We start from the raw sequence: 27,613 nt of genomic DNA, 5'->3' as shown, positions 1-27,613 counted from the left end.
GCAGGCTCGCGAGTGGGCGTTCCTGGGGAAGAAGCTGCGGCTGGAATGGAGCAAGGGAGCCAAGACCCCGGGGGGGAGGAGAAATGAGACAAGCGGCCCCTCCGCTAGGTGACATTGAAGGTAGAACACCTGAGGGGCAGGCGTCCTTTGGGTCTACCCGGGGGCTGGGGGCAGGGGCACTTGAATCCTGGCTTCATGCAGTGTGTCATCAGCTTTGCATTCTGACCCATCGGAAGCACTTGGTGAACGGCAGCCTGGAGCCCGAAGCCTGCAGGAGTCGGCGCTGGGGCACAGCGGTGAGCAAGACAGCCCCTTCCGCCTGGACTCACTGGGTGGCTTGGTCCAGCTGTGCCTGGTCCCCAGCTCTGAGCCTGGTCCGTGGGCCCGGATGGGTGCACCGACAGGGCTGGGGTTGCTGGGTTTCAGCATCTGCTCTGGCACAGTGGTGGGAGCAGGTGGGCTGTGAGCCTTTGGCGGTGCCGGCAAGGCTTCTGGGCTTCTGCTACGTGCTGCGTGGTGCGGTGGCCTGGGGGCAGGAGGAGGTGGAATAGGAACCGGGGCAGTGATCAGGGCGGTGACCAGGTGATCGCGGCCCAGGAAGGTGGGGAGGGTGGAGGGGAGGCCGGAGCTGCGGTGGCTGGGTGGCAGCTCCTGTCGGGGCTGGGGCACCTTGTGTGGGTGTCCACCGAAGATCCCTCAGGAGAACGGCACCAAGTCTTGGAGGCCCGTTTATGTGTCAGAGCGAAGCGGTGAGTCAGGAGTTTGAATAAGGCCACGTCGGTGATGCGCTCCCAGGAGCTGGGGATTTGAATGTGGAGCTCCTGTTTTGGCCTGATAACTGCTTAGGCAAGATCGAAGCCCCCTGGGAAGCGTTGGTGGGGAGCGAAGTGGCCGCAGTCCTGTGAGGGTGGCCGCAGTGCTGCAGGGGTTGGTTTGCAGGCATTGCTGTTCTGGAGAATGCAGAGGCTTGCTTGCTTTTGGGCACTGTGGGCCGTGGGAACTGAAGCCCTACCCGTGAAAGTGACCTTGAGGTCGGGGTCCGGGTTTGTTTCTCACTGCACCTGGGGCCTCAGGTGATGTCCGGCACAGAGCGGGCTCAGGGTGGGTGCTGAACCCGACTTGGATTCCAGTGCCAACTCCCATTGTGATCTCGCTGGGTAACCAGGACCGAGGGCCTCCTGGGGGTGAGCTGAGGGCCGTAGGAGCACTTTAAGGATTTCGCAACATTGCGCATATTGTGAGAAGGGACAGTGGCTTTGGGCTTCACAGCTGCTGTGGTGCTCTCTGAGTAAACTGGAAAACTGGAGTGCAGTCTCGCGGTTATTTATTCAACGTTGACTCCCCACTGTGGGCCCTGCCCTATGGTGGGTACCTGGTCACCCTGCCAGTGAGGTGCCTTGTCGAGGTGGGAAAGGACACGTTAGTGTGTTAGTGTGACAGGCTTAGAAGGCAGCTCCGGGCTGTGATCTGGCTCTGCCACGTGCCAGCAGTGCGCCATCAGATAAGTGAATCAAACCTTGCGCCTCGATTTCCTCATCAGTTAGATGAAGGTAGGGTCTTTGTGAAGATCAAATGAGGTAAAGTGGCTCAGGTGGGTCAGGGGAGGTGCGTGGGGCAGGTGGTGAGAACAGGCCCCAGGGACGTGATGGCCAAGCTGACTTGCACAGGCCGGGTTGGGACGGGCCTAGGGCCCCGTGGTGCGGTCCAGGAAGACGCCATGGTGAGGGGCTGGGTGGCCTGAGGATGCGCGGGGTGTTTGGTCAGGGATGAAGGGAGGGGCTGCAGCATGGGGTACCGTAGCGCAGACTGGAGGGGCTGTCTGGAGGGCCTGGCTCATCTGGGGAAGGGGGCTCGACTTTTTCCTGGAGAAGAAGGGGGCCAGGCAGGTGATGGGCTCTCCTGACCCGGCCACCTGGCGTTCTTGAGACCCGGTGCGTCCCTTAGGCTGGAGCGGAGGACCGGCCTGGCCTGTGGGATTGCGCTCGCTCACGTGGGGACTCGTCCGACCAGTACTTCTCCATCCAAGTGCCTCATCGGGGCAGCCCTGGGCCTCCCTGGGCAGCTTCTTTGTCTTTTGTGCCCTGAGGGAGGGTCTCCAGCCCACGAGGGGCACTGAGAGGCACGAGTTGATGAATGGCCCATTGAGGGGCCACAGAAGCCTATTCATGCTGCCCTGGCTGCCGGGGGAGGGGGGGGGGCGGAAGCGGCCAAGGGCTGCCTTGGACTCTCCCCAAAGAGGCCAGTTGACCCCCAGCCTTTGGGAGGGGCCAGGCTGAGCCAGGCGGTTCTCAGGAGGTCCCTCTCGGGGCCCTTGGCCCAGGTGGCCCTTGGACAGGCTGGGGTCCCCGGTCCTCTGAGGATAAACACAATGCCCCCAACTCAGCCAGGAGGCCCTGTGAGGTTGCGTCCTCTCCAGCTCGGGCTCCCATGTGGCATCCTGGCTTCTGGACCCTTTCCCTGTCTCCGCCTCACCAGGAGGACCTTGGATGCTGTTCTCACCCCCCCACCAGGAAACTCCCCTCCTCAGGGCACGCTCCCTGACTCCCCAACGAGGCGCACAGCCTGCCCTCCCGACCCCCACGAGGCAGCGTCCTGCTTGTCTGTGTGAGTTGTTGATAAACCCTCCTCCCCCTCCGCGCCAGGTGGGCAGGGTCCGTGCTAGGTTCTGCTCCCCGCCCCACCCAGCACTGAGCACCCGTCCTTGAATGGTGGCACTTGGTAAGTGTTTGCTCCGGCTTAAGCAAGGTGTGGATGGCTGGGGTACCAGCTGCAGCCGAGCTGAGGATGCTAGGTGGTTAGCTCAGTGCCTGGCACACGGTGAGGCCTTGGTGCTGTTTAGATGCACAGCGTATTATTAATACACTGCAGAGTGTTTGAAAAACAGGAAAAGGTTGTAATTCCACCACTCTCAACACTAACCACTATGGGTGTTTGGGTTCAACTTCCTTTCAGTCTTTCTTCTTAGGCATTTTTTTTTAAAAAAGCAATTTCCTTCCTTCAAGCATTATGTACAAGTTTTGTGGCCTGCTCTTTGTTTTTTGCTGTTTTTTGCTGTTGTTGTTTAGCTTTCTATCATAAGCATTTTCCCAAGTAACTGCATTGTGATTAAAAATGTTTGTTACTCTTGGAATAGGTAAACATGGTCAGGGCACAAAATTCAAATGTCTGAGAAGAGTCATAGAGAAAAGGCCAAGACGCCTTTCTCCTCCCTGGCCTCTCTCCAGAGGCCGTGATAACACTGGCAGTGATGTAAATAACACTTGCTGACCCTGGGCCCCTGCTCAGCGGCAGCCTGGTTGGGCTTCGAGGGTATCAACTAATTAAAAACTCCGGGGCTTCCCTGGTGGCGCAGTGGTTGAGAGTCCGCCTGCCGATGCAGGGGACGCGGGTTCGTGTCCCGGTCTGGGAAGATCCCACGTGCCGCGGAGCGGCTGGGCCTGTGAGCCGTGGCCGCTGAGCCTGCGCGTCCGGAGCCTGTGCTCCGCAGCGGGAGAGGCCACAGCAGTGAGAGGCCCGCATACCGCAAAAAAAAAAACAAACCAAAAAACAAACAAAAAAACTCTGAACAGCCCCGAGGGTTGGGTTCCATTATCCCAGTGCCCCAGCCTCTCACCCCACAAGCGCTTGGGTCATTATGAAAGATTCACTTTTATATGAAAAACCTCTAATATTGTTAGCTCCTCACATTTTCCCTCACTTCATTTACCCTAGAGATCTTTCCTTAGTGGTCCAGATAGAGCTGCTTCAATTCGTGTTTGAAAGCTACACGCTCTCCCATTCTGTGAATGATCTCTCATTTATTTAGTTACTTTCCTGTCGATGGGACCATTCCAGTACTTTGTAAGCAGTGCTGTAGGAATTACAGCATTTTACACGGGCGGGTGGAAGACTGTAGGAAAAACCCCTTCTCAAAGGGAGAAGCAGCTGTGGTTTTGTTGCCCAGCTCTCTCCTTACACATTTCATCAGTTTATTATCCTGCTGCCTGATATGAAGTCCCCATTTCTCCACACCCTCTTCAGCATGCAATGTTGTCAGGTGTTTTAATTTTATTTTATTTTTTTATTTTTTTGCGGTATGCGGGCCTCTCACTGCTGTGGCCTCTCCCGTTGCGGAGCACAGGCTCCGGACGCACAGGCCCAGCGGCCATGGCTCACGGGCTTAGTTGCTCCGCGGCATGTGGGATCCTCCCGGACCAGGGCACGAACCCGTGTCTCCTGCATCGGCAGGCGGATTCTCAACCACTGCGCCACCAGGGAAGCCCCTTGTCAGGTGTTTTGATTTTTTCACATCTGACAGGTGAAAAATAGAATTTTTCAGTTTTCATTTACATGTCCCTAATTGTGTGAAGCTGAGCATACTTTCCTGTCTTAGAAGACATTTATATCTCCCTTTGCCTTTCTGTCCTGTTTCATTTTATTATGCAGCATATGAAACTTACTTGTTAAGAAAATTAACCCTCATTTAAGAGTTCCAGTGATTTTTCCAGTGTGGTGTTTGTTTTTGCCTTTGTTTATGTTGTGTGGGTTTTTTTTTCCCTATGGAAATTTTTTATGTTGTTTGATTTATCTATCATTCTTTTCGTTTTTCTTTTGTTTATTTTTTGTCTTTTCTTGTTTTTTAAATATCATTCTTTTCCTTGACTGCCTTTGTGTTCTACTCAGAAAGGCTTTCCCCTTTCTGAGAGAATAAAAAAATCCACTCAAAGTTTATTTGATTTTCTTATGATTACTTCTGGCATCAGAAGTTTTTCTTTTTTTGGAATTGGTTTTGACGTGACCAGGGGCCCGGCCTTATTCTCTTTCCTCAGCTGGCCAGTTGTGCCAAGACCAACTGTTGAAGAACTGCCTTCACCCTACTGATGGGAAGGGTGAATATTTATATCAACTAAACTACCATGTATTTTCATTCTGCTTTTGTACTTTCTGTTCTGTTCTGTTGATCTAGTTGTGTACCAGTACCACCTTGCTTTCGTTAATCACTTGGTTCATTTCATTTATTCACTTAATTACCTAATATTTATTGATTCCTATAGGCCAAATACTATTCTCGGAGCTAAGTGTACAGCAGTGAACAAAACAAACAATCAAAGAGGGAAAATGCTTTGTTAAAAGAGATCTGTTCTAGTAAGGCAGGTGCTGGCACACGATGGCCCCAGGCCACCTCCAGCCTGCTGCCTCTTTTTGTAAATAAACTTTTATTGGGACATAGCCATGCCCACTTCTTTATGTATCGCTGTGGGTCATTTTGTAGTTGGGACAGGACCGTGTGGGTCTGCAGAGCCTAAACTATTTTCTATCTGGACCTTAACAGAAAAAGTTTGCTGGCTCCTGTACTCAGAAAAGGCTGAGAGCAAAGAAGATAGGTAAAAAATATATGATGCTATAGAGTGATCGGTACTATGGAGAAAAATAAAGCAGGAAGTGGGGTAGGGACTGTTGGGATGGATTTACAATTTTAAACCAGGTGGTTTGGGAAGGCCTCCCTGAGAAGGTAGGTGTTTGAGAAAGGAGCCAAGGGGAGGTGAGGACGTCAGCCTCATGGAGGATTGAGAGCAGGGGCGTGGCAAGAGCTGATTCAAGCATGGGGACCAGTTAGGGATCTGGGCAGGAATAGAGGCAGGAGATGGTGGTGCTTGGCCCCGGTGCCAGAGTGGTTTGTGAGAAGTGGTTGGATTCCAGGTACATTTAAAGGTAGAATCAGTGAAACGATGCAGAGATGAAGTCAGAGAGTTCTGCAGGAAAGCAAAAAACAAAACCAAAACACAATGGTAGAATTTAACAAATCTTTAAATTAATGTATCTGTCCAAGTAAGAGAGGTCTGAAAACTTTCCACTGGAGGCAGCTTCTGGTGAGACAGTAGCTAGAGGTGATGTGGGATTAAGGGAGGGTTTTCGGTTTGTTTCCTTAAAGTTGAGTGACTCTTGAGTTCTTTCTTAGGGTTAGAAGTGAAGAAAGTAATCCATGGTAGCTTAGACAAAAAGAAATTTATTAAAATAACCAACAAAGTGGCTTCCCTGGCGGTCCAGTGGTTAAGAATCCACCCTCCAGTTCAGGGGGATGCAGGTTCAATCCCTGGTTGGGGAACTAAGATCCCACAAGCCACGGGGCAGCTAAGCCCGCGTGCCGCAACTACTGAGCCCATGCGCCTCAACTAGAGCCCGTGTGCTGTAAACTAGAGCCCACGCGCTCTGGAACTCGCGCGCCACAACTACAGAGCCCACGTACCCTGGAGCCTGCATGCCACAACTAGAGAAGAGAAAACCCGCACGCCACAACTAGTGAGAAGCCCACGCAACACAACGAAGAGCCCGCGTGCCGCAACGAAAGGTCCTGCGTGACTCAACGAAGATCCTGCGTGCTTCAGCTAAGACCCAACGTAGCCAAAACTAAATAAGATAAATAATTTAAAAAATTTAAGAATAAAAAAAAGTAAAAAAAAATAAAATAACCAACAAGGACCTACTATATAGCACAGGGAACTATACTCAGTATTTGTAATAACCTATAAGGGAAAAGAATCTGAAAAAGAATATATACACATGTATATGTACATGTATATATAACAGAATCACTTTGCTGTACACCTGAAACTATACTTCAATTTAAAAATTTGTAAATTTTTTACAAATTTGTAAAATCAACAAAAAAATTTTTAAAAAAGAAACAAAATTTTTGGCTAACAATCTGTAGAAGAGTTGAAAACTAGAGCCTCCAGAAGACTAGGAATGCCCGATACTAAGGACTTGAATGGCCCCACTGTCTCCATCTCCTATCTCCGCTCTCTCTGGCCCTTTTCCAGCCTTCAAGTCGACCTCGTCCATGTAGCAGGACAGGCAGCCAACAGTCTGTGGGTTTTTTGTTTGCAGCGCAGAAGGGTTGTGTAATTTGTGTTGATGGTGACATGAGGATTTAGCTTTCTCGTATGTTTTGATATCTGATAAGAATCATGATCCCACATCACTCTGAATTTTCCTGGCCGTTCTTACTTTAAAACGTTCTCTTGGAATTTTCTATTGGGTCATGTTAAATTAATAGATCAAATTAGGTAGAATTGCTCCCTCTATGATTTGAACATTCTATTATTATGCTTGCCATGGTGATCTGTGGTCAGTGATCTTTGACGTCGCTACTGTAAAAAGATTACGACTTGCTGAAGACTCAGATGCACATGCCTGCATCTGGGACCCTGGGAAGAATATGAGTGGCAGGGTTTGAGCCCCAGATGCCATCGAGCCGCTGGACTCCCAAGCTTCAGTTGCCTTCTTTTTAAACCAGAGGCTGAGGTTTTAAACTAAACTGAGGTTATCCCCACCTCATCAAGTTGCCGTGAAGAGGTAACAGGTGCAAGGGCTTTATAAACTGTAGAGTGCGGGGCAAACGTGAGCCGTCATCACGGTCAGTGCTGTTGAGCTGCCGGCACGCCTACACCCCCATTCAGTGCCACGCAGAATGAGGTAGAGACCCTGTGGCCGGCTGGTGGTGGAGCACGGCGCTGGGCGTGGGAGGCACGGCTTCTTGTCCTCACGCAGCCGCGTGCCTCCTTCCGTGCACCCCCAGAGTCACTAGGCTGTAAAGGGCTCTCCCCGTTCTGAAGCTCAGAGCCGGTAATTTGTGAAAGCAGGTCACTCGCTGCAGGCAGGGGAGGCGGCTGGGTCCCTGTGGCCCCATTTGGAGCTGGCAGAGACCAGTTTTTCTGATACAGCCCATCCTCATTATTCACGGATTCTGCGTTACAGATTTCCCTACTCAACAGAAATTTGTCCATAACCCCGCAGTCGTCAGTACCTTTGGTGCTTTTGCGGTTAATCGCAGATGTGTGCAGGGCGGCGGGAAACTCCTGAGTCACCCGAGGTAGGTGCACGGCCCCAGCTGAGGTGGAGCAAGGTGATGCCTCGCCTCCTTGTTTCAGCTCATCATTTTTGTGGTCTATTTAGTGCCATGTATTTGCATTTTTGTGCTTTTGGTGGTGACTTTGCTGTTTAAAGTGGCCCCAAGCGTAAAGCTGAAGTACTGTATAGTCTCAAGCAAGAGAAGGCTGTGATGGGCCTTATGGAGACTATACATGTTAGACAAGCTTCGTTCAGGCACGAGCTATAGTGCTGGTGTCCTGGAGTTCAATGTTAATGACCCAACTGTATATTAAATAAGGTGTCTTTAAACAGAAACACACGTAAAGCAAGGTTATACATATTGATCGGTCGACGAGAGACTTGCAGGAACTTAACCCTGCATTTCCCTAGGAGCGGTGGTTCAGTATTTGCCAAGTCAGTGTTTGTGGCTGCTTTACAGAACGTAACCACCGTGGGTTATGAGAACAGATCGTAAGGAGCGCGCGCAGCAGGGAGCAGCCTGGGGGCATGGAGCTGTCCGTGGTGCTGCCCCGGTGAGTGGCTCAGCATCTGGGGCTGCATCTCTCCCGTAAGTCTGCCACCCACTGGATTCAGGGGTCCGGAAGCTGCCCCGGTGGCCAGATGGCAGGGAGACAGGGACGGAGAGAGTCCTGGAGATTAGGGAGCGCTCTGTTGGACTGGCGGCTCCCAGGGTGTATGACCCAGGGGATTTCTTGCTGGACAGGTCTTGGGAAAAGCTGGTACTGATTTCACAGGCCACACAAGGGTCCAGTTACCCCTCCTGTGTCTGTTCACACAGTTACTGCACCACGTGGCTTAGGGACACTGGCAGGTTTGGGATCCATGTCCTCATCTGAGCGAGCCGCACTGCCGACAGAGACACACAGAGCAGCAGCGCAGGGGGTCCCCACGGACGTACGTGTGGGCAGAACTTTACAGCTTACAAAGGACTTCCGTGCTGGCCTCTCCCCCTCCCCCCCATCGTCACTGTTGGTCCTGGGAGGGTGGCAGGTTGGACCCCTCTGACAGATGGAGTTCCTGGGATCCAGAGGGGTCCAGTGGCCACCTGGCTGGGGAGGAGGAGAGTCAGGACCTGAACTCAGATATGTTTGGCTGTAGATCCGCACACTGTACTGTGCTTCCACGAGTCTGAACTCTCTCCCTGACCTTGACCCTTCCTCGCTTTTGCACTTGGACTGTCTCCTATCCCACCCTCCTCTTCTCCCTCTAAAGATGGGGAGTCCCTTCTCTGTCCCCCTCCTCTCACTTTAATGAGCCTTATGACATTCATCAAAAGTCGTATATTCGTGGGAAAAAGTGGTATCATCTTACTATTAAAATATTAAAAGTAAAACAAAAGAAAAAAGAAAACATATTTCCTGCGAGGTTCAGCAGCTGCTGCCTTTCGGGTGGGTGACGTACGTAGTTGCGGTGAGTGTGTGTACAGCTGGAGCTTCTGTTCTTTCACCAAACGCTGTATTACACGCATTTGCGTGTACCTACTTGTCTCCATAGGCAGCCTTTTAAAAGTTTGATGGAGATTAGGTTTAGTACATACAGCATAATTTACCTAGATTAAATGTCAGTAATTACAGAATATTATTTTCTTTTTCTCCTTCCTTATTATTATGATTATTGTTCTATTATTTGCTCTCATTAATACAGAGGGAATGTCTTTGTGCGTAAGGCATTTATCTACTTTACTCCTATGTTTTCTTTTCCATAAGATAGATTCATAGAAGGAGGAAAATGCTCATTTGCTTTTCACAAAGGATATAGTGATTTTTGTTCTCTGGCCATATTTGAGAGTTCCCAGTTCAATGTACTCTTTGCCAGCTTTGGCTGGCATAACTTTTTATCAACTTTATTGGAGTATAATTTATGTAAAATAAACTGTCCATGTAAAGTAAGTAATTGGATGAGGTGGTTGTTTTTTTTTTTTTTTTTTTTTTTTTTTTTTTTTTTTTTTTTTTTTGTGGTACGCGGGCCTCTCTCTGCTGCGGCCTCTCCGGTCGCGGAGCGCAGGCTCAGCGGCCACGGCTCACGGGCCCAGCCGCTCCGCGGCACGTGGGATCCTCCCGGACCGGGGCACGAACCCGTGTGCTGCCCGCATCGGCAGGCGGACTCTCCACCGCTGCACCACCAGGGAAGCCCTGGATGAGTTTTGATGGTTGTGAAAGCACCTCCAGAAACAACGTTTTGGGGCAACTACTAGTCTGCTTTTTCTATCACTATAGTTTTACCTTTTCTGAAACGTCATGTGAATGTGGTCTTTCGGTGTGTAGCCTTTTTTATGCCTGACTTCTCACACTCAGCATGGTGATTTTGAGGTTTACCCTTAGTGCAGTGTGGATCAGTAGTTTGTTCTTATTGCCAGTAACATTGAGTGGCTATGTCACGTTTCACGTGTACCTTCTCCTGGTTTCCAGTTCGGGTTTACTAGGAATCAAGTGTCTGTGAACACTTGTATACCAGTGTCTGTGCCAGACACGTGCTTCATTTCTCTTGGGCAAGTACCTGGGCATGGCTGAATCACTGGTAAATATGTGTTTAACTTTGTAGAATCTGCCAGTTTTCCTAAGTGGTATTTTTTTTTCTTTTTGCACTCTTCTTTTTTAAAAAAATATTTATTTATTTATCTATTGCTTTTGGCTGCATTGTGTCTTCGTTGCTGCGCGCAGGCTTTCTCTAGTAGCGGCGAGTGGGGGCTACTCTTCCTTGTGGTGTGTGGGCTTCTCATTGCGGTGGCTTCTCTTGTTGCAGAGCACGGGCTCTAGGCACACGGGCTTCAATAGTTGTGGCACACAGGCTTCAGTAGTTGTGGCACGTGGGCTCAGTAGTTGTGGCTCGCGGGCTCTAGAGCGTGGGCTCAGTAGTTGTGGCACACGGGCTTAGTTGCTCCGCAGCACGTGGGATCTTCCTGGACCAGGGCTCGAACCCGTGTCCCCTGCATTGGCAGGTGGATTCTTAACCACTGCGCCACCAGCGAAGCCCCGTGAATTCTTTATTACATGGACATTAGTTATTTATTGTGACTTTCCCTCCCCTGGTGTTTATGTTCCTTTTGATTTCAGCCATGCTTCTCTTGGGCATAAGGGGAATTTTGAGGGTTCGGGCTCGGGCGCAGCTCTGGACCTTTGCGATTTCTCTTCCGGCTTTAAACTGGGTGTTCTGGGTGTGGCCATGGTCTGCGTGTCTGTTCCGCCAGCGTCTTTGGATGTGGTGCCCACCGCTGGTCCTGGCGATGGTTCTGGCAGGCCTCTCTCCCCCTCATGGGTGAGAGAGGCAGGTGCGTGGGGTTCCCCTGAGAGTAGAGTTTCTTCCTCCTGAGTTTGTCATTGGTACTGAAGTAGTTACGCTGATGATAACATCTGTGTGGTATCCACAGCTGACAGCGAACGTCTAGCCCCCCTGTTCCTTTCGGAGCGTGTTGGCGCTGGGTCTCGCAACCTGCACCTGCTGGGCGCGCAGGGGCTGCAGGTGCTCAGGAAGGTGGGGTGGGGGTGGGCCCTGTGTGGACGCCCAGGGGTCTTCTTAGCACACATGACAGGGCCACCTGCCTGTGGAGCCATTGCTTCGAGCCCTGGGTGAGCTAAGTGAGGGGGCTGCAGCCCTTGTGTCATGTGGTGTTTGGGGTGTCTTCGGAAGATCTTTCTAAGTCAGGGCCCTTGTGACTGAAGTAAAGTGGCAAGTCCACGTCCTGTGTCCTGCGTGGGGCACCCAGGCCTCAGGTGGACAGTGGCTGGGTCGCGTCCCTGCTGTGGTCACCTGGGCAGGTCACCCTCCTCACTGAACCTGCTCCCTGTTAGCTTGGGACAACCTATTTATTCACACAGCATTTATTGAGTGCCTGCTGTGTGCCTGGCTCTGCTCTGGGCACTGAAATCTGATTGTCATCCACACAAGTCCCTCCTCCTGAGATGCTTTCATGCAGTGGGGGACAGACAGCAAACAGATATGAAACACCAGTGGTGATGATGGCAGTAAAACAAGGTGATGTGACAGGGAAGCCCCTTGGGCCACATTTAATGTGGTGTCCAGAGAGGCTCTCTGAAGAGGTGAGAGTCGTCTAAGCTGCAGCTGGAATGACAGGAAGGAGACGCCTGTGCAAAGGCACCGGGGCAGAGAATCGGAGGGGGAGGAGGCCAGCAGGGCTGGTGAGCAGCTCGGGGAGGGGCTGTCATGGAGAGCTTTCTCAGAACTTTGGCTTTTATTCCGAATTCCCTGGGAAGGTTCTAAGGGGGGCAGGGAACGATCTTTAAATAAAGATCCTGTGGCTGTGGTGTGGCGGGCAGATTGTCGGGTGGGAGTGGAAGGGGCAGCCAGTGCATTCTAGGGGCGATGGCAGCAGCCCGGGTGGGGGGCTGGCAGTGAGGGGGACTTTCTGATGGCCACGTGGGCTGGAAGCGTACGGGGGGTAGGCTGGTCCCCTCTGAGAGGTTGTTTGGGAGTGGCCCGTCGAGGGGGGGGCAGCTGGCCCGGGGTGACCTTCGGGCTGGGCCCCAGCAGCCACTGTGTGAGCCGAGCCTTCGCGTTAGGAAGTACTGGCAGGCAGTCTGCTTCAGTCTCTTGGGACCCGCAGGCTCCCTCACTAACCGGGCCGGGTGAGCTGTGAAGAAAGTGATTTGTCAGCATGTAAAGCAGGGACATGGGACCCCTTGTGTGGCCCCCGCTGGGCCAGGCCTGGTGGCACGTGGAGTCCTAGAGAATACAGCGGCATGTATTTTGTGCCACCTCCAGCACTCCACTCCTGCATGCAAGCCCCGCGTCCTCCCCCAGCCCCAGAACCCCTCCTGCATCGCGCTCCTGGGGGTGCCAGCTGCCTGCTAAGCGCTTTGCATTCATTATCTGAGTCCGGCGTTTTCCAAGAATCTCAGCGCGGGGGTCTGACAGGTCTGAGGACTTGGCGGCTTCTAACTCTGTGGTCTTGGGCTCCTTTTTAACCTCTTGAGAGTCAGCTGCTTCTGTGAAACGGGGCAGTAGTCATAACAGAATGCCGGCAGAGTTCAGTGAGATGATCTGCATAGCTCTGCCTGGTGCTCACTCAACACGGCAAATGTGTAACAAATCGTAGACGTCTGGGTGCCCAAGGTACCACCAGGCTCCTCTGCTTGCAGAATAAAAAGAGAGTGCCGCCCGAGGCGAGCAGCGCTCGACCCTGAGCGATGCTGATGGTGAACTTGTACTTCAGTGTGGCAGGTGGTGGGGACTGGAGACCTGACCCACTGCTTGGCGCTTCTGTATCCCCCGCGGGACCAGGAAGCAGTCGGTGTGGGCAGTCTTTGGGCATGTCGCCTGATAGGCCTTCTGCTGGGCTTTGGGCTCAGGGGGAGCTGAGAGTAAAGAAAGTCCCGGGAGAGTTCTGTTCTGTTCCGACTAACCCGGCCCCTTTGCTTCATTTTGTAGGGACCTGTAGGGGCGTGAATTGGGCGTTGCCTGTGTAAAGGTGTGGCAGGAACGTCCGGGGCGGGGCGGTGATGCAGAATGGTGCGCACAGTGACATTCCACCTGGTGCCTGCCAGCTTGGGGAAGCGGCTGTCAGTCCTGCGGCCTCTCCCAGCCTTAGCCCCCAAGGCTGGCGGGTGGCCTTTGTCTTAATCAGCCTCGCTGACCTGGACGCCTGACTGATGAGGCCCCTTCTGTTGCCCTGCACGGGAGCCAGGCAGGGCGTGGGAGTGGGCGGGCTGCAGACCGCCCGTGGCAGCCCTGCAGAGGGCAGAGGGCAGGAGCTGGTGTGGAGCCCGGGTCTCTGGTCATGGTGACGTAAGCAAAGGCTGGGGTTTTCTGCCTGCCACTCAGCCTCCCAGAGCCTGATGGCTGACTCCCCGGAGGAGGGGGCATGGGCTGCAAGTCAGGGGGCCTGGCCAGTCCCTGTACCGCCTGTGAGGACAAGGGAGAGCCCCGCATCAGCGGGCCCCCAGGTTCCCGCCTCAAGGTTGGGTTAGGTCAGGTCCTTCCAGCACCCAAGTGTGAGGGCTCAGTCACGGTGGTAAAGTAGTTCCTAGAGAAGAGAAAGAAACCAGGAGCAATTTAATATCTTGGGTTTCTAAGAAACAGCTCCGCAGCATATCTTGGAATTTTGTCGGGTCTGTCTAGACACCCGCCTTTGTGGGTCCCGCTCTGTGGCAGGCGCAGGCTCTCCACGCCCGTGGTCTCAGTCTGTGTTCACCCCCAGAAACCTGGCGGTCAGAGAGGCCGCGATGCTTGCCTGCTGTCATGGCAAGTGCAGAGCTGGAGTGGAAACTCGGTCCTTCCTACCGGAGCCTGTGGGCTTTTTCTCCTTGTGCGGGAAAGACCACCGTAAAGATTTATCATAAAGAAATCCTGTTTGTAATAAAAAGGAGGGTCAGTCGGTCTGGCATGCCGAAAGGCTCTGCGGTGCCAGGGTGAGGGCAGGGTGGGAGTCCTCCCTGCTTCCTGCCTGCGGCTGGGAGTGGCTGGCAAAGGGGCGGCTGTTCCTTTAAGTCGGATTCTCCGTGGGAGCTGCCGCAGCCTGGGGTGGGGATGGGGGGAGGGAGGTGCCTCCTGGCAGATCTCCCCACCTAAGCCCTTCCGGCTCCCAGCCAGACAGCCCGCCCATGACGTTCCCTGTGATTCTGTCTTTCCTTCCCCACCGAAGCTGCTGATTCATCCACAGGCTGGAGTCCACCGTGCCATGGGGCGGGGGCGGGGGGTGGTGGTCTCGGGCCACTGCTGGGTGGAGGAAGTGGGCCTCCTGGGAGGTGGCCTTGAGCCTCTTTGAGCGCCCCATGGTGGGGTGTGAGGGAAAAGGGGGCTCTGAACATCACAGAGCCCTGGCCGCTCCGACCAGAAACACAGGTCGGGGGCGGGGGCGGGACAGGGCCCGGGCCCAGCCAAGGTCACGGGGCTGGGGCCAGGTTGCCCCATCCTTCCTCAGTCCTCTCTGGCCTCCCCGTGCAGGGTGCTTCAAGGATGACCGCATCGTCTTCTGGACTTGGATGTTCTCTACCTACTTCATGGAGAAGTGGGCCCCGCGGCAGGACGACATGCTCTTCTACGTGCGCCGGAAGCTGGCGTACGTGGGCAGCGAGGGCGCCGTCGACGGGCGGAAGGTGAGTGGCCCCTCGGGGCCCAGCCAGGCCTCCCTGGAGGTCTGCTCGCGGTGTGAGAGAGGGCTTCCCTGCAGTCCTGTGCGCGTCACGAGGGGAACGTGGTGTTCATTTAGCACCTGCCAGGCGCCAGGAACCATGCGGGGATGGCCACACACGCGTCCGGTGGCGGATGCGCTGGGCTTGTGCCGATAGACATCATCATTAATCTTCACCACGAGCCTGGAAAGCAGCGATTATTGTCACCGTAGTACCTTGGGGGAAACGCGGACGGAGGCTGGGTGATTTGGCCAGCATCTCATAACTAGTGAATAGATGGCGGAGCAAGGACTTGGACCCCAGCGGGCTGCGGTCCTCCCCGGCGGCGGGCGGCTGGGCCGGCTTGCTGATGATGCTGGTGCCTGCCAGCCCCCGAGCCCTCACCACGCTCCCGACACGGAGCTGAGCCCTCTGCCTCCCGACTCGTTGTGTCTTCCCAGCGACTCAGCAGGGCAGGGGCTATTATCCCCTTTTTACAGGAGAGGAAGCCGAGGGCTCACAGGTGAAACGGGTCGCCTCAGGTGTTTCATCCGCTAAGTTTGTGTAGAGCAGTTGATCGAACAGACTTTGCATGTTTTTCAGAAGCTTTACTTAGTATTTTGTAAAATGCTTAAGCAACCTGTATGCCAAACATGGAAACACATTGCTTCCCTTTAAATACACAGAAACGGGAGGGCCGCGGAGGCAGGTCTTTGCAGCGTGCCCACCGCAGGGCCTGCAACCCCGGGCCGGGGCTTGTTACTTGGCGCTTGTGCCTTCCCTGCCGTGTGCCTGCTCTTTGAGCCTGACGTGTGATGGGTTTTCTGCAGGTGGACAGGCCTGGTGCCCGCTGCAAAGGAGGCATGGTGGCTTGCATGCCGGCGGCCATGTGGCTGGTCTGGCCGGGCTGCGTGTCATGCAGGGAGGCCCAGGGGTGGGCCAGGGTCCTCTGGTGTCCATCTGGTGTCTGCAGCGGCCGGCTGTGTGGCCGTGTTGTCACTGGGGCCAGTGGGTACTGGGACCCTGCAGTGCATCGCGTGGAGCCAACACAGTGTGGCAGCTGTAGCGACCAGAAGGGAGGGGCGTGGCCAGCAGAGGCCACCTGGGTGAGGTGAGTCTTGAAGGGAAGGAAAAGGTGCTCCGCAGCAGAGGGGCCGATGGCCAGGCTGTGGGCCTGAGCGCGTAGCACCCCGTGCGTGCAGCTGGTCGCCGGTGGTCTGTGTGGCTGGGTGTAGCAGGGCGGAACCCAGCACGTCAGGTGGGCGGGGCCAGATCACGTGGGCACTGAGGGTCATGCCCCGGAATTGGGGTTTTATCCCCAGAGCCCTGGGAAACCACTGAGCCTGATAAACCCAGGAAGGGGACGTGGTCGGAGTTCCGTGTGGCGGGCTCTCGGGCTTAGGTGGAGGAAGGGCTGGGGGGCGTCCGAGTAGGAGTGAGGAGCCGCTGGTGCTGTGCCGAGCGGGGGTGGGAGGGGTGTGGAGGAGGGGTCAGCTCCGAGGAAGGCCCAGGAAGTGGGCTTAACTAGCAGGGCTTCGGGTGATTGAACGTGGGGCGGAGGGAAGACTCGGCCTGGCAACCAGGTCTCTGGTTGGGCCCGGCCTGAACCTGGAGGGGACCCAGGAGGAGGGCAGGTGTTGGACGGGTTGAGTCGCAGGCGTCTGTGGGACAGCCAGATGGCAGTGTGTGCCAGGCAGTGGGTTTCCTGTCTGAAACTGAGCAGAGAGGTCAGGGAGGAGCTACAGATTTGGGACCATGGGCACCAAGATGGCAGGGGAAGAGGAGGGAGCCTTGGGGGAGTAACAGAGAGGCCCGGGACAGAGCCCTGAGCCAGCCTGACATGGGAGGGACCAGCTGGAGACCTTGAGCGACTGGCTGGAGAGGTGGAGGGCTCCGGAAGTGGGCCGGCGTGGGGATGCAGGACGAGAGGGGGACGGGCCGTTGGATCTGGCGGCCAGAGGCTGTGGCACAGGCCTCGCCTGCACGGCCCAGGTGCCGGGTGGGACGCGAGCCACACTCAGTGTGGGTGGGGGGAGCCCTGGGAGGGACGAAGGGGTGGAATCTGGGGGCAGGTATTGGTGGAGAGATCCTGAGCTGAGCGCCTTCGGGAGCCCGGTCACCACACCCGCCCCTCCAGTCCCATCGTCCCCCAGCTCCTCTCTAGGGCTCAGCCTCTCCTGGAAGAGGGGGCCGGGTTAAGGCCGTCCCATCGCACACACCTGTGGGGCCGGAGGTTTGGGTGATGTGCCCACACGAGTCCCCTGGCAGAGGGCGGTGAGAGTCTTGGGAGCCTCGGAGCCGGCGACTCCCGTGGCGGGCACGCTCTCCTCTGTCCTCGGCACAGCCCCGGGGGTGCAGGCACTGCTCCCTCCACGGTTCGCCAGCGAGGAGGCTGGAGCCAGGGAGCATCCGCCTGAGGGCAGACAGCGGGAGGCAGCAGGGCAGTGGCTCCGACTTCTGTCCCCCACCTCTCCGGCCTGTTGGCATGTGCTGGGCTTCACATGGCAGACGATGGGTTTTTTTCAAAATCTTGGTGTTTCCTCAAAGGCAGGGAGCCCAGAGGCTCCAGTAAGGACTGGGCACATCTGAGACTCTCAGCTGTGCCTTGGATTTCGGTGCCTGGAGAGGCCCCGGTTCTAGTCAGGGAGGGTTTCTTAGCCCGACTTGGCCTTGAATTCTCCAGGCCGGCAGGCGGGAACAGGGAGAGGTCAGGTCTGCGTGTTCCCAGAGTGGCCGGGCAGGGAGGCGAAAGGAATGGGCAGACGATGGTCTCTTTCTCGCGGGGAAAGAACCCTGGACTCAGGACAGAGGAGTTTGGAGCAGGAGGCCCGGGGCCACGTGCGAGCTCTCCTGAAGGTTGGGGGGAGCCTGAGTCCGTGGGAGCGTGTGACAGTCTAGCTGTTCACGTGCTGGAATGTTCCATCGAGCACCTGCCGTGAGCCCTGTACAGATGCCTCTCTCCCAGCGCTGGGAGCACAGAATGGCTCAGACTCGGCCCGGTCCTCAGGGAGCCCGCAGTCTGTTGGGACAGACAGACAACGTGGCCAGTGGCACGTGGAGCCGTCCGTGCTGTGACGGTGGGAAGAGTGCGGGGGTCTGGGACCCACAACGAGGAGGAGGTGACATCTGGCCGGAATGTTGTAGGACCGAGGACGTGCGTGTGCAGCGCGGGCACACGCAGAGCGGGAGGGGCGTGTCGGGCGCACGTATGACGGCGCCCTGCCGGGCCGGGCCGTGTCACGTCTGCCGGTAGTGTTTGGAAGGCAGCCGGCGGGCAGCGATGTGGGGAGACGCCACAGGCCCGGGGGTGCGCGGTGGGCAGGGACGGGGAGTGGGGTGGGGAGACCACACAGCCGTTCCCAGGCAGCTTCCCTGCCCGCACTGCTCAAAAGAACGGAAAGGCAAGCCCCTGGCAGGCGTGCGGCGGGCCCTAGCGCAGCGCCTGCGCACTGCGGGTTCTCTGCGGCAAGCCCGGGCTGCCTCCGGCCCCCTCCTCATCCTGCAGCCTAGCGGTACCCGGTCACCATAGCAACCCCAGGGCTGCCTGCGCTAGGCCAGTGGTGGAGGGTGGATGGGTGGACGGGCGCCTGTAGGCGAGGTGAGAGCGGCAAGCGTGGGCGGCACAGGATGCTGGGACCCCCCACCCGCTGCAGGGCCTGAGGGACAACCTTGGAGGCTGAGTTCTCGGTGAACCCTGGGTCGCACAGCTAGAGAGCCCAGCAGTAAGGTTGGAGTCCACGTCTGCGTTAACACCCGGGTGCAGTGGTGCGGGAGAAGATGCCCCCGTGGGGCTGGGACTCACTTCTGCCCCGGGCCTCGCAGCTGGCTGAGGCGGAGCCCGAGGTGGAGGTGGAGGTGTACCGGCGGGACTCCAAGAAGCTGCCGGGCCTCGGAGACCCTGACATCGACTGGGAGGAGAGCGTCTGCCTGAACCTCATCCTGCAGAAGGTACAGACGGGTGCCGCGGGGCAGGGCTCCGGGAGCGGGGCTGTCAGAAGGCCCCGAGGGACAGCAGACCCCTCCACACCCCCGTCCTGCGCTCTCTTCCAGCTGGACTACATGGTGACATGTGCTGTGTGCACACGAGCTGATGGGGGGGACATCCACATCCATAAGAAGAAATCCCAGGTGAGCCCTCTGGACGCCCCGTGTTTATTTTGGGAGGCAGGTCCTCCTCCTCCCTCCCGTGCCCCGAGGTGAGCGTCCGGCGCCGGAAGTCCATTCAGCCCCCGGGGGCCTGTGTCCTGCTCGGGAGCACTGAAGCAGTCACCCCAGACGGCTTCCTCCCGAGTGGCGGCCTTGAGCGTGGCCTGGCTCTGGGCAGCGTGACCGCGGAGACCTGTGCTTTGGGCGGCACACTCCACCCCACTGAGTGGCTCCGGGTCTGGGTGCAGGGCTGGGGCCACGCTCAGTCCTTCGCAATCTCCTTTCTTTCAGCAAGTGTTCGCATCCCCCAGTAAACATCCCATGGACAGCAAAGGCGAAGAATCCAAGATCAGCTACCCCAACATCTTCTTCATGATCGACAGCTTTGAGGAGGTGGGCTCTGTCGCCTTCTAGTTCCCCCTCATCAGGGAATGCGAGGGAATACGAGACGCTTTTCCCTCAGGCCTCACACGCCTTCAGAAAGGCGGTGGGCGCTGGCCTGGGCTCCCGCTCTTCCTGCTGTTTGACTCGCGGCAAGTGAGTTCACCTGGCTCAGAGCCTCGGTTTTCTCATCTGTAAAATGGGCATCAGGGTTGGAAGATCAAAGAGCTTATGAATAATGGGAGAATGCGCCGTAAACGCCTACAGAGAGTGCCTCCCAGGCAGGAGGAATCGTTGTTATGGCCCTTAAACTCTGAATCAGGGCCTCCACACCTTGGGATCCTAGGATGTCCAAGATGGCTGGGGCTCTAGAAGTCATGTGGACCAAGCTTCTATTTTAAGGTTGGGAAAACTGGGGCCCAAGGCAGGTGACTCGACTGGGAAATGTGGGGTGCCAGGAACCCAGCTGCGTCCCACTAGCGACCCTGCCAGCTCCTGTCCAGCCACTCTCCCCTGTCGAGGCCCTGGCAGCGGTGCCGGTACCCACTGGAGTGGGTCGGGACCCTGGGAGGACTCAGGAAGAAGGGGGCGTGTGTTTCAGGGCTCTTCTCGATTGGATTGGTGTGTTGAGGCATCTCAGGCTCACACGGCTCGTCCACGGCAGAGCTGAGATGTGAACCTCCGTCTGTATGACCTCAGAGCTCGGCCTGTACACCGGCCCCCGGGAGTGGTGACTCGAGCAGGGGTGGGGTGCCGAGTCCCCTGCAGGCCACCCCGGCGTTCGGGCGGTCCGTCCGTCGGGCGCCTGAGCTGGTGCCTGCATGCGAGCCGTGAAGCTCGGGGCGGGTGGGCCGAGCGCCCACAGCCGGGGTGGAGGAGATCCTAGAAAGCGGGCCAGACGGTCCCCGTGGACCGTTTAACTCCCTGGCGTGAGGAAGAGTGATGAGGGCAGCGTCCTTCGGTGGCCGTGGCGGGTGCGTCCTCTTCCGGTCGCAGAGTCACTGTTATCAACCCCACCCCCTTGTAGGTGCTGCCCCCTCCCCGCGGTAGCCTGTCCGCCTTCCTGTGCTGGTCTCGGTGGAGCCGCGGGGGGCCTTGAGCAAATACCCTGACGTCCGTGGCTCAGCGCTCCCACCTGCAAAGTGGGAGTTCCCGAGCAGTCCGCCCTGGGCCAGTGAGAGGGGGCCGGGCCGGGGCAGCTGGGGCAGGTGATGAACCGCTTCTGCCTCGCGCCCCACCCCAGGTGTTCAGCGACATGACCGTGGGCGAAGGAGAGATGGTCTGTGTGGAGCTGGTGGCCAGTGACAAAACCAACACGTTCCAAGGGGTCATCTTTCAGGGCTCCATCCGCTACGAGGCGCTCAAGAAGGTGTACGACAACCGCGTGAGTGCAGGGCGGGTGCGGGGCCCAGGGGCGGGCACCCCCCAGGCCCCCTTCTGCCCTCGCCCGGCTCGGAGCTGCACCTGCCCCTCCTCGGAGCGCCCGCAGCCCCCCGGAGCCCCCTTAGGCGGTTGTGTTGTGCTCTCTACAGCACGTCTCAGCCCACGCCGGCCCCCGGGGGAAGAGCCTCCTGGGATTGGCCCCTGCTTGACTGAACTGAGGGGAGAGGGGTCCACGTGGACGGGCTGCTCTCCCGCCGCTGAGCACTGTCCCGAGGACGCCCTCTCTCTGGAGCCTGGGAGGAAGGGACAGGGGAGGTGGTCTCAGGTCCCACTGGGCTGGGGCTCTCTTCCCGGCCTGTGCTGGCCCTGCGTGGGGCGTGGTCATCGGGCCGAGAGGGGCATCAGCCAGGGACCCCTCGCGCCCCGGCACCGCGCTGCCTTGTGGGTGAGCCCGGGTCAGCCGGGGCTCGGTCGCCCTGGAGGTGGGCTGGCATCCCTACCTGCCTGACTCAGGCCCTCTCCCACCCGTCCGCAGGTGAGTGTGGCTGCCCGCATGGCACAGAAGATGTCCTTTGGCTTCTACAAGTACAACAACATGGAGTTTGTGCGCATGAAGGGGCCGCAGGGCAAGGGCCACGCTGAGATGGCGGTCAGCCGAGTGTCCACCGGTGACACGTCCCCCTGCGGGACCGAAGAGGACTCCAGCCCGGCTTCGCCCACGCACGAGCGGGTAAGGGCTGCGCAGCTCGGGGAGGGGCCTCCCGTCCCTCAGATCTGCTTCCCACCGTCTCCCTGATCCTTACGGCCCCCGGTGAGGTAGGTGTCATCATCCCCAGCCTTCTGGGGAGGAGGCTGAGGTTCAGAGAGGGCACGTGACTTGCCCGGGGTCGCACAGCAGGTTAGTGCTGGGGCCCTGAGCTGCCGCTGCAGCGGAGCTCAGTCTCCTGGGTCCTGGGTCCTGCCTCAGTGGACCTGCTGGGCGAGCGTGGGCATGTGACCGGCCTTCCTGGAGAGTGAGACGGGGCGTGAGGAGCGAGCCTCCCGCCGGAGCGCAGAGGCCCTGGGGCCGCCCAGCTCTTCTCTCTGCCCGGGCCACTTGCTTACAAGGTGTTGTGCGCCTGAACTGCTGCCGCCAGCAGCCCGTGGGTGGACCTGAGCTTTCCTGTCTGCAGGCCTGGGGACCCAGCCTTGCCCGATTTACTTGCCCTGTCCCAGGTCACATGGCTCTCGTGTGACAGCACTGAGCCTTTGAGCCCTGCTCTTTCTAGGCCACTGTCCTTACCCAGGGGTGGGAAGCTGAGGTCAGTGGCAGCTTTATTCGTAGAGCCTCCAGGGGACCCCAGGGCTCAAGCAGGGGACAGTCTCCAGCCCACTGGCTGCTTTGCCCCAGTTGGGTCTTCAGAGGGGGCTGCTTGGAGCTGGGCGTCTTGGATGAAGACGGGGCACTGGGGGCACCTCCAGGAGAGGGGCTGCTTGGGGGGCTGGAATCCAGGTGCTGCTGCTTGCGTGAACTGGGACAGGTCTCTTCTCCTGAGCCTCAGTTTGCTCATCCAGAAATGGGGTGAAAACACCTGCCCCGAGGTGTTGGGGGCTCAGAGGAGCCGCTGAAGATCAGCTGGGGCCCTCAGCTCACAGCCACTGTGGGGGCGGCTGCTGATCTGCTTGGGAGGCTGTGGCTCCTGAGCGTGTAAGTCGCGCATCACTGCTGGCGCGCCCGAGACCGGGGAGCGCACACTTGAGATGCTTTTAATTCTGTAAAATTACGTTCACCTCGCGCATCTCCAGGTAGTCAGATGGCAGTTTTCCTTCCTTGTGTGTCTTTTTTTTTGCTTTGAAGTTTCTGCAACAAATGTGTTTTTTAAGCAGAACAGAAACAATAAATGCTCTTTTTTGTGATGATGGGTGAGAATTCCAGGCAGGGGCCTCTGTTGTCTTGGGAATAGAGGTCGTTTACAGTTGAGATAAGGGGGCTTATTCTTCTCCTTGGTCCTAAATTGCCCACTGAGGCCCTAACGAATGTGTATGTGAAACCCCTCGTGAAGACGTGGCCCGGGCTTGGGCTGGACAAACTTGGGTGCCAGTTCCAGCCACTTGTTTGCCGAGTGACCGCAGATAGGTTACTAGACCTGCCCGGGCCTTGAGTTTCCATCTGTCAAATGGGGGTGATGATCTTTCTCTCTCAGGGTGGCTGCGGGGGTGAAGGTGACAGTGCCTGGGAAAGTCCCTGGCCCATAGTAGCAGGGAGGCCTGGGGTCAAGGGGAGGGGCTTGCCAGGGTCACGCAGCTGTCAGTGGCAGGCCCTGACCTCCCAGGACTGCACGGGCCCCCTCCACCTCTGTGCTCACTGTCGCTTGTCCCCTCCCTTTTCCAGAGGGGTCGTTTGTAACCAGCGCATGACAAATGCAGACTCTGTGTGTATTGTGGTTTCTGGTGTTTGTTTTCTATCTTTTAAAAACCTTCCCTGGCTTGTGGGAGGACCGTCTGGAGCCCAGCGGCCGCCGGGACTCTGGTGGATGTCGGAGCCGTGACGAGGAGGCTGATGGGGCTCCCGAAGTCTCAGTCCCAGCTCGTCTTGTTCCTCAGATTCTTGTTTGCATGGGGAGGAGGGAGGAGATGGGCCACGTTCCCTCTGCCTGGAACGCCCTTCCCCCCCTTCTTCACCTAGCGAACTCCTACTCGTCCTTCAAGACCCAGCTCGAGCGGCATCTCCTCCGGGAAGCCTTTCCTGATTTTCCCAGGCTGTTGATTCCTTTTGCCTCTGTGCTCCCCTGTATCCTGTGCTTCCCTTTTTCTGTCTCAACAACCAACATTCGGTCTGTGGTTGTCACTTTTGGGTCTCTTGCCCCCAGCAGACTGTGAGCTCCTTGAGGGCAGGGACCACTGTCACGTGCCTGTCTGTCCTTAGTGCTGCCCTGAGTGGGTGTGGAGAATGGGTGGTGCCTGGCAGTGTGTCTGGAAGAGAGGAGAGGAGGAGATGGAAGCATGGACCGCTTGGCCCCTGCACGTCTGTGCAGGGAGATGCTGGGAGAGACGGGGATGGGACATAGTAGCCAAAAGAAGAAATCAGGGTGAAGGGCATGGCCTTAGGCGCAGAAGACCTGGGTTGCAACCCCCCGGTGTGGCCACCATCCTGCTGGGTGACCTCGGGCACGTCAGGGTCGCTGTCCCGCCGTGGTTTCTTCTTTGTCGGGCGGGCTGATGCCGGTTCCCGTGTGGGAGGCTGGGAAGGCTCGGTGCCGCGGCGGGTGCTCGAGCTGCGTCGGCAGCCAGGCTGGCTTTGGGCTCCGGCGACCCTCTGACCGGCGTCGTTTGAGGCCCGCAGGAGGGTAGCCCGGTCCCTCCCGGGGCAGCGCTGGCGGCGCGGGTGTCCTCGTCATCTGAGGCGGGAGATGGGCGGGTGCTGGGACCCCGGGTCGCCGGGCCGCTCTGGTGACTCGCCCCTTGTTCCCAGGTGACCTCCTTCAGCACTCCGCCGACGCCCGAGCGCAACCACCGGCCCGCCTTCTTCTCCCCGTCCCTCAAGAGGAAGGTGCCCCGGAGCCGGATGGCGGAGATGAAGAAGTCTCACTCCGCCAACGACAGCGAGGAGCTCTTCCGGGAGGATGACGGGGGAGGTGACGCCGCCCTTCCCGAGCTCCTTCCTTCCCTCCTGCACAGTTAGAGGGCTCCGGCCCGGCTGGGGGTGGAGCCGTGGACAGACAGACGGACAGGGGCCCACCGAGAGGCGCCCCCAGCGCGGCGCGCTCCGCGCTCAGCGTGCGAGGCACGGCGGGCGGTCGGCACTGATTTCAGGGCTTCAGAGCCGGCGGCACTGCTCTGCCTGTCCGGCCGGGCGGGTGCGGGGAGCGCCGCGGTCCGCGTGCGCCTGCTGTCACCTCCCTCCCTGGCTTTTCTTCTCGGGTCGCTCTGGAACCCCGGGGGGCGGGGGGCCCTCGGGGTCTCTCCTCGCTCCGTGCGGTCCCCTCAGGGCTCAGGCTGCCCTCCTCCCCGAGCCCGCGGGCCTGTCTGGCAGCCCGCTGGGCGTCTCGGCCCGGGTGCCGCAGAGGCCCTGGTTCTCGCGCACTCAGCCTGCAGCGTCTCCCGGCCGGCCTGCGCCTTCGCGCTGCTCTCTCTGCGCACGTGGGCCCCCCGCCAGCCAGCCGTGCGGCGGGGCGGCGGGGCCGTGTTCATCAGAAGAGCAGCGGGAAGGCAGCTGGAGGAGCCGGGCCGTGGCGTTGAACGCTCCTCACCGGCTAGACCCAGAGGCAGAGGGCCCGCTGGACGAGACCCTGGCCAGGGCCAGGGGACGCCGGCAGCGGCCTCCACCTGCTCTCGAGTGAGCTTGGGCGAGTGCCTTCCTCACCCCCGCTCACTTCCAGACCAGCAGGAAAGCGCTCGTAGCCCCCCGCCTGCCTTCCTGGGCGGCCCGTAGACTGGCTGAGGGCGACAGGCCATCCCAGCCTCACCCCCACGGCCTCCCAGGGGGAGACAGCGCCAGCGGGGAGCGGCGCAGGGACAGTGTGGCGAGGGGCCGGACCCCACTGAGGAGGCTCTCCAGGACAGAGAAGGGGGTGCCAGGGAGAGCTCGGAGGGGGGGGCCCTGAGGGGTAGGATCGGGCTGCACAGGCAGGAAGGGGCGATGGGGCGCCCAGCAGAGGGTCGAGCTGGGCCAGGGAGGTGCCCCCTGGAATGGGAGGTGTTCTCCCCGCCGCCTGGGCCTGACCGGCCTTCTCCCCTCCAGCCGACCTGCACAATGCCACCAACCTGCGGTCTCGGTCCCTGTCCGGCACGGGGCGCTCCCTGGTCGGGTCCTGGCTGAAGCTGAACAGAACAGACGGTTATTTCCTTCTTTACGCACATTTAACCTACGTCACTTTGCCGCTGCACCGGATTCTAACAGGTAATTTTGACTTGGCGTGGGACCTCTGGGAACACCGTGGCCCCTGAAGGTGACCCCTTGGGCTGAGCTCCGGCTCCCACCCCGTGAGTCGAGGGGGAGGCGGCGCTCTCGCTGGGGCCGCAGGGCGGTGCCGGGCAGTGGCTCCAGAGCCCCGCGTGGGCCCCGTTCCCCGTGGCCTCGCCCGGCGGTGCAGCTGCTCCAAGCCCATTCACTCCCCGTCTGCACGGAGGCTGCTCCCGGCACCGCGGTTCCCCGAGGGCTGGGAGAGAAACGCCCGGGAACGAGTGGCGCGCTTCCTTCCTAAACGGAGCACTGGGGGTGTGACTGCCGCCTCCTCCCCGCCGCCCTAGACATCCTGGAAGGACGGCAGAAGCCCATCCTGATGACCTAGCCGTGTGCGGAGCCGCCAGCCCTGCCCAGTCCTGGGAGTGCTGCCAAGTGCCTACCTGTCCACCGCCACTGGGGTCTGCCGGACCACCCAGCGCCGCAGCCGGAGCCAGGCGGGACCACTCGACTCCCGGGGCCAGGGCCACAGCCCCGCCGACACCAGCCCAAACTGAAGTGCCTCGTCCCCCCTGCCGCTGGCTCTGCCCTGCCTCTGCCCACCCACCCGGCACCCTCGGCCCGTCTCTGGAGAACCCTCTGCACCCAAAGAGGACCAGAGACGCCAAGAGGCATAAGAGGGAGCCAGAGGAGCAGCCAGCGTCCAGAGGGAGTCCAGCCCTACGGACCCGACGTACGCATCCCGACAGACGGCGGGCAGAGACCACTGGCTGGGGGCGCGCAGTGTGTCAGACTGGCCGCACTGTAGGCACAGCGTTTCAGATTGTGTGACACTCTGTACCGGTGGCCTTCAGCGTCCAAGTGAGTCCCGGTCGTCTGTCCTCCCTCGTTTACTCCTGGTTGTAGATGGCTTTCCACGGGGAGCGGGGGACGCGGCTGTCTGATGGTTTTGCCCTGGGCTGGGAATACCTCACCCCGTGCCCGGTTCCAGACAGGTCCCCATCCTGCCAGAATGGCCTTTGCTTCCAGCCAAAGAGCATCACCAACACACACACCTCCAGCTTGGGGACAGCCACCCCGTCTGCGCCTCAGCTGGCGTGACCTGCGGAATTTGGATTCTGAGGGCAGGAGGGAGGGCTGGGTAGCCAGACAGGAGAAGGGTGGGGTCCCTGCCAAAGGGCGAGGAGGGGTCTGCGTTCTCCCAGGAAGGTTCCAGGCAGAACCTCCGTCCTCTGGGGCCAGGGGAGGGGATACGGTGTTTCATCTTCCCTGGTTTCCTAGAGCTTATTTCCTTCGAATGGGCGCGCTGGTCCCATAAACGGCGAGCCCCCTTGAGAAGAGAAGCGTTTCCCCGGCCCACGGGGATAAGCCGCCAGCTAGGTCTCTGCTGCTCTGTTTTGCTTGCATCCTCACGAGTGTTTGAAGGGTGCCTGGGGTACTAGGGTTAGAGATCCTCTGGGGGAGAAGAGGGAGAGGGGGCAGGGGCGCGTTTTCCCGTCCGTTTCCATTCTGCGCGTTCTAAGGGTTTGCGCTGGGCTCTGGGACCCGGGGACTACTTTGGGGCTTCTCCGGATTTTGTACGCTGTCATTAAAAGCGAGCTACTGCATTTCATTCTGCCTCAGTTTGCCCACCTGTCGATGGGGCTGATACCACCTACCTCACCGCAGTCTCCAGGGTTCCGGTGCACGACCGGGTCAGGGCGAGATGGCCAGCCCTCCGGCATAGCTCAGCTCAGGTCAGGTGGCAGACCGTCGGGACGCTTACGCCACCCCACACCCCGGTCACCAGGCCGGGGGAGGCGAGCGGTGGGGTCGGGGCGAAAGTTCTTGCGTTCTCCGACGGCACCCGGCTCGTGCTCGGCTGCATCTCAGCTCCCCGCAC

The 27,613-nt window shown here is 58.5% G+C and overlaps 1 protein-coding gene across 1 annotated transcript in view; it reads left to right on the top strand.

Moving 5' to 3' along the window:
• KIAA0930 (KIAA0930 ortholog) overlaps positions 1-27,343 on the top strand; it is a 39,555-nt gene extending 12,212 nt beyond the window's left edge. The window contains exons 2-10 of the mRNA XM_059080573.2: positions 14,773-14,924; positions 18,762-18,887; positions 18,990-19,067; positions 19,377-19,478; positions 20,710-20,850; positions 21,385-21,579; positions 24,301-24,463; positions 25,570-25,728; positions 26,079-27,343. Of these exons, the coding sequence (XP_058936556.1) occupies positions 14,773-14,924; positions 18,762-18,887; positions 18,990-19,067; positions 19,377-19,478; positions 20,710-20,850; positions 21,385-21,579; positions 24,301-24,463; positions 25,570-25,728; positions 26,079-26,119 (1,157 nt within the window). The 3' untranslated portion in view covers positions 26,120-27,343. The remainder of the gene's footprint in view (positions 1-14,772; positions 14,925-18,761; positions 18,888-18,989; positions 19,068-19,376; positions 19,479-20,709; positions 20,851-21,384; positions 21,580-24,300; positions 24,464-25,569; positions 25,729-26,078) is intronic.
• Positions 27,344-27,613: the final 270 nt, after the last annotated feature.

The sequence above is a fragment of the Kogia breviceps genome, chromosome 12, assembly GCF_026419965.1.
Source record: "Kogia breviceps isolate mKogBre1 chromosome 12, mKogBre1 haplotype 1, whole genome shotgun sequence".
Taxonomy (NCBI): domain Eukaryota; kingdom Metazoa; phylum Chordata; class Mammalia; order Artiodactyla; family Physeteridae; genus Kogia; species Kogia breviceps.
Note: the sequence above shows the minus strand (reverse complement) of the source record. Positions and strands in the feature narration are given on the sequence as shown.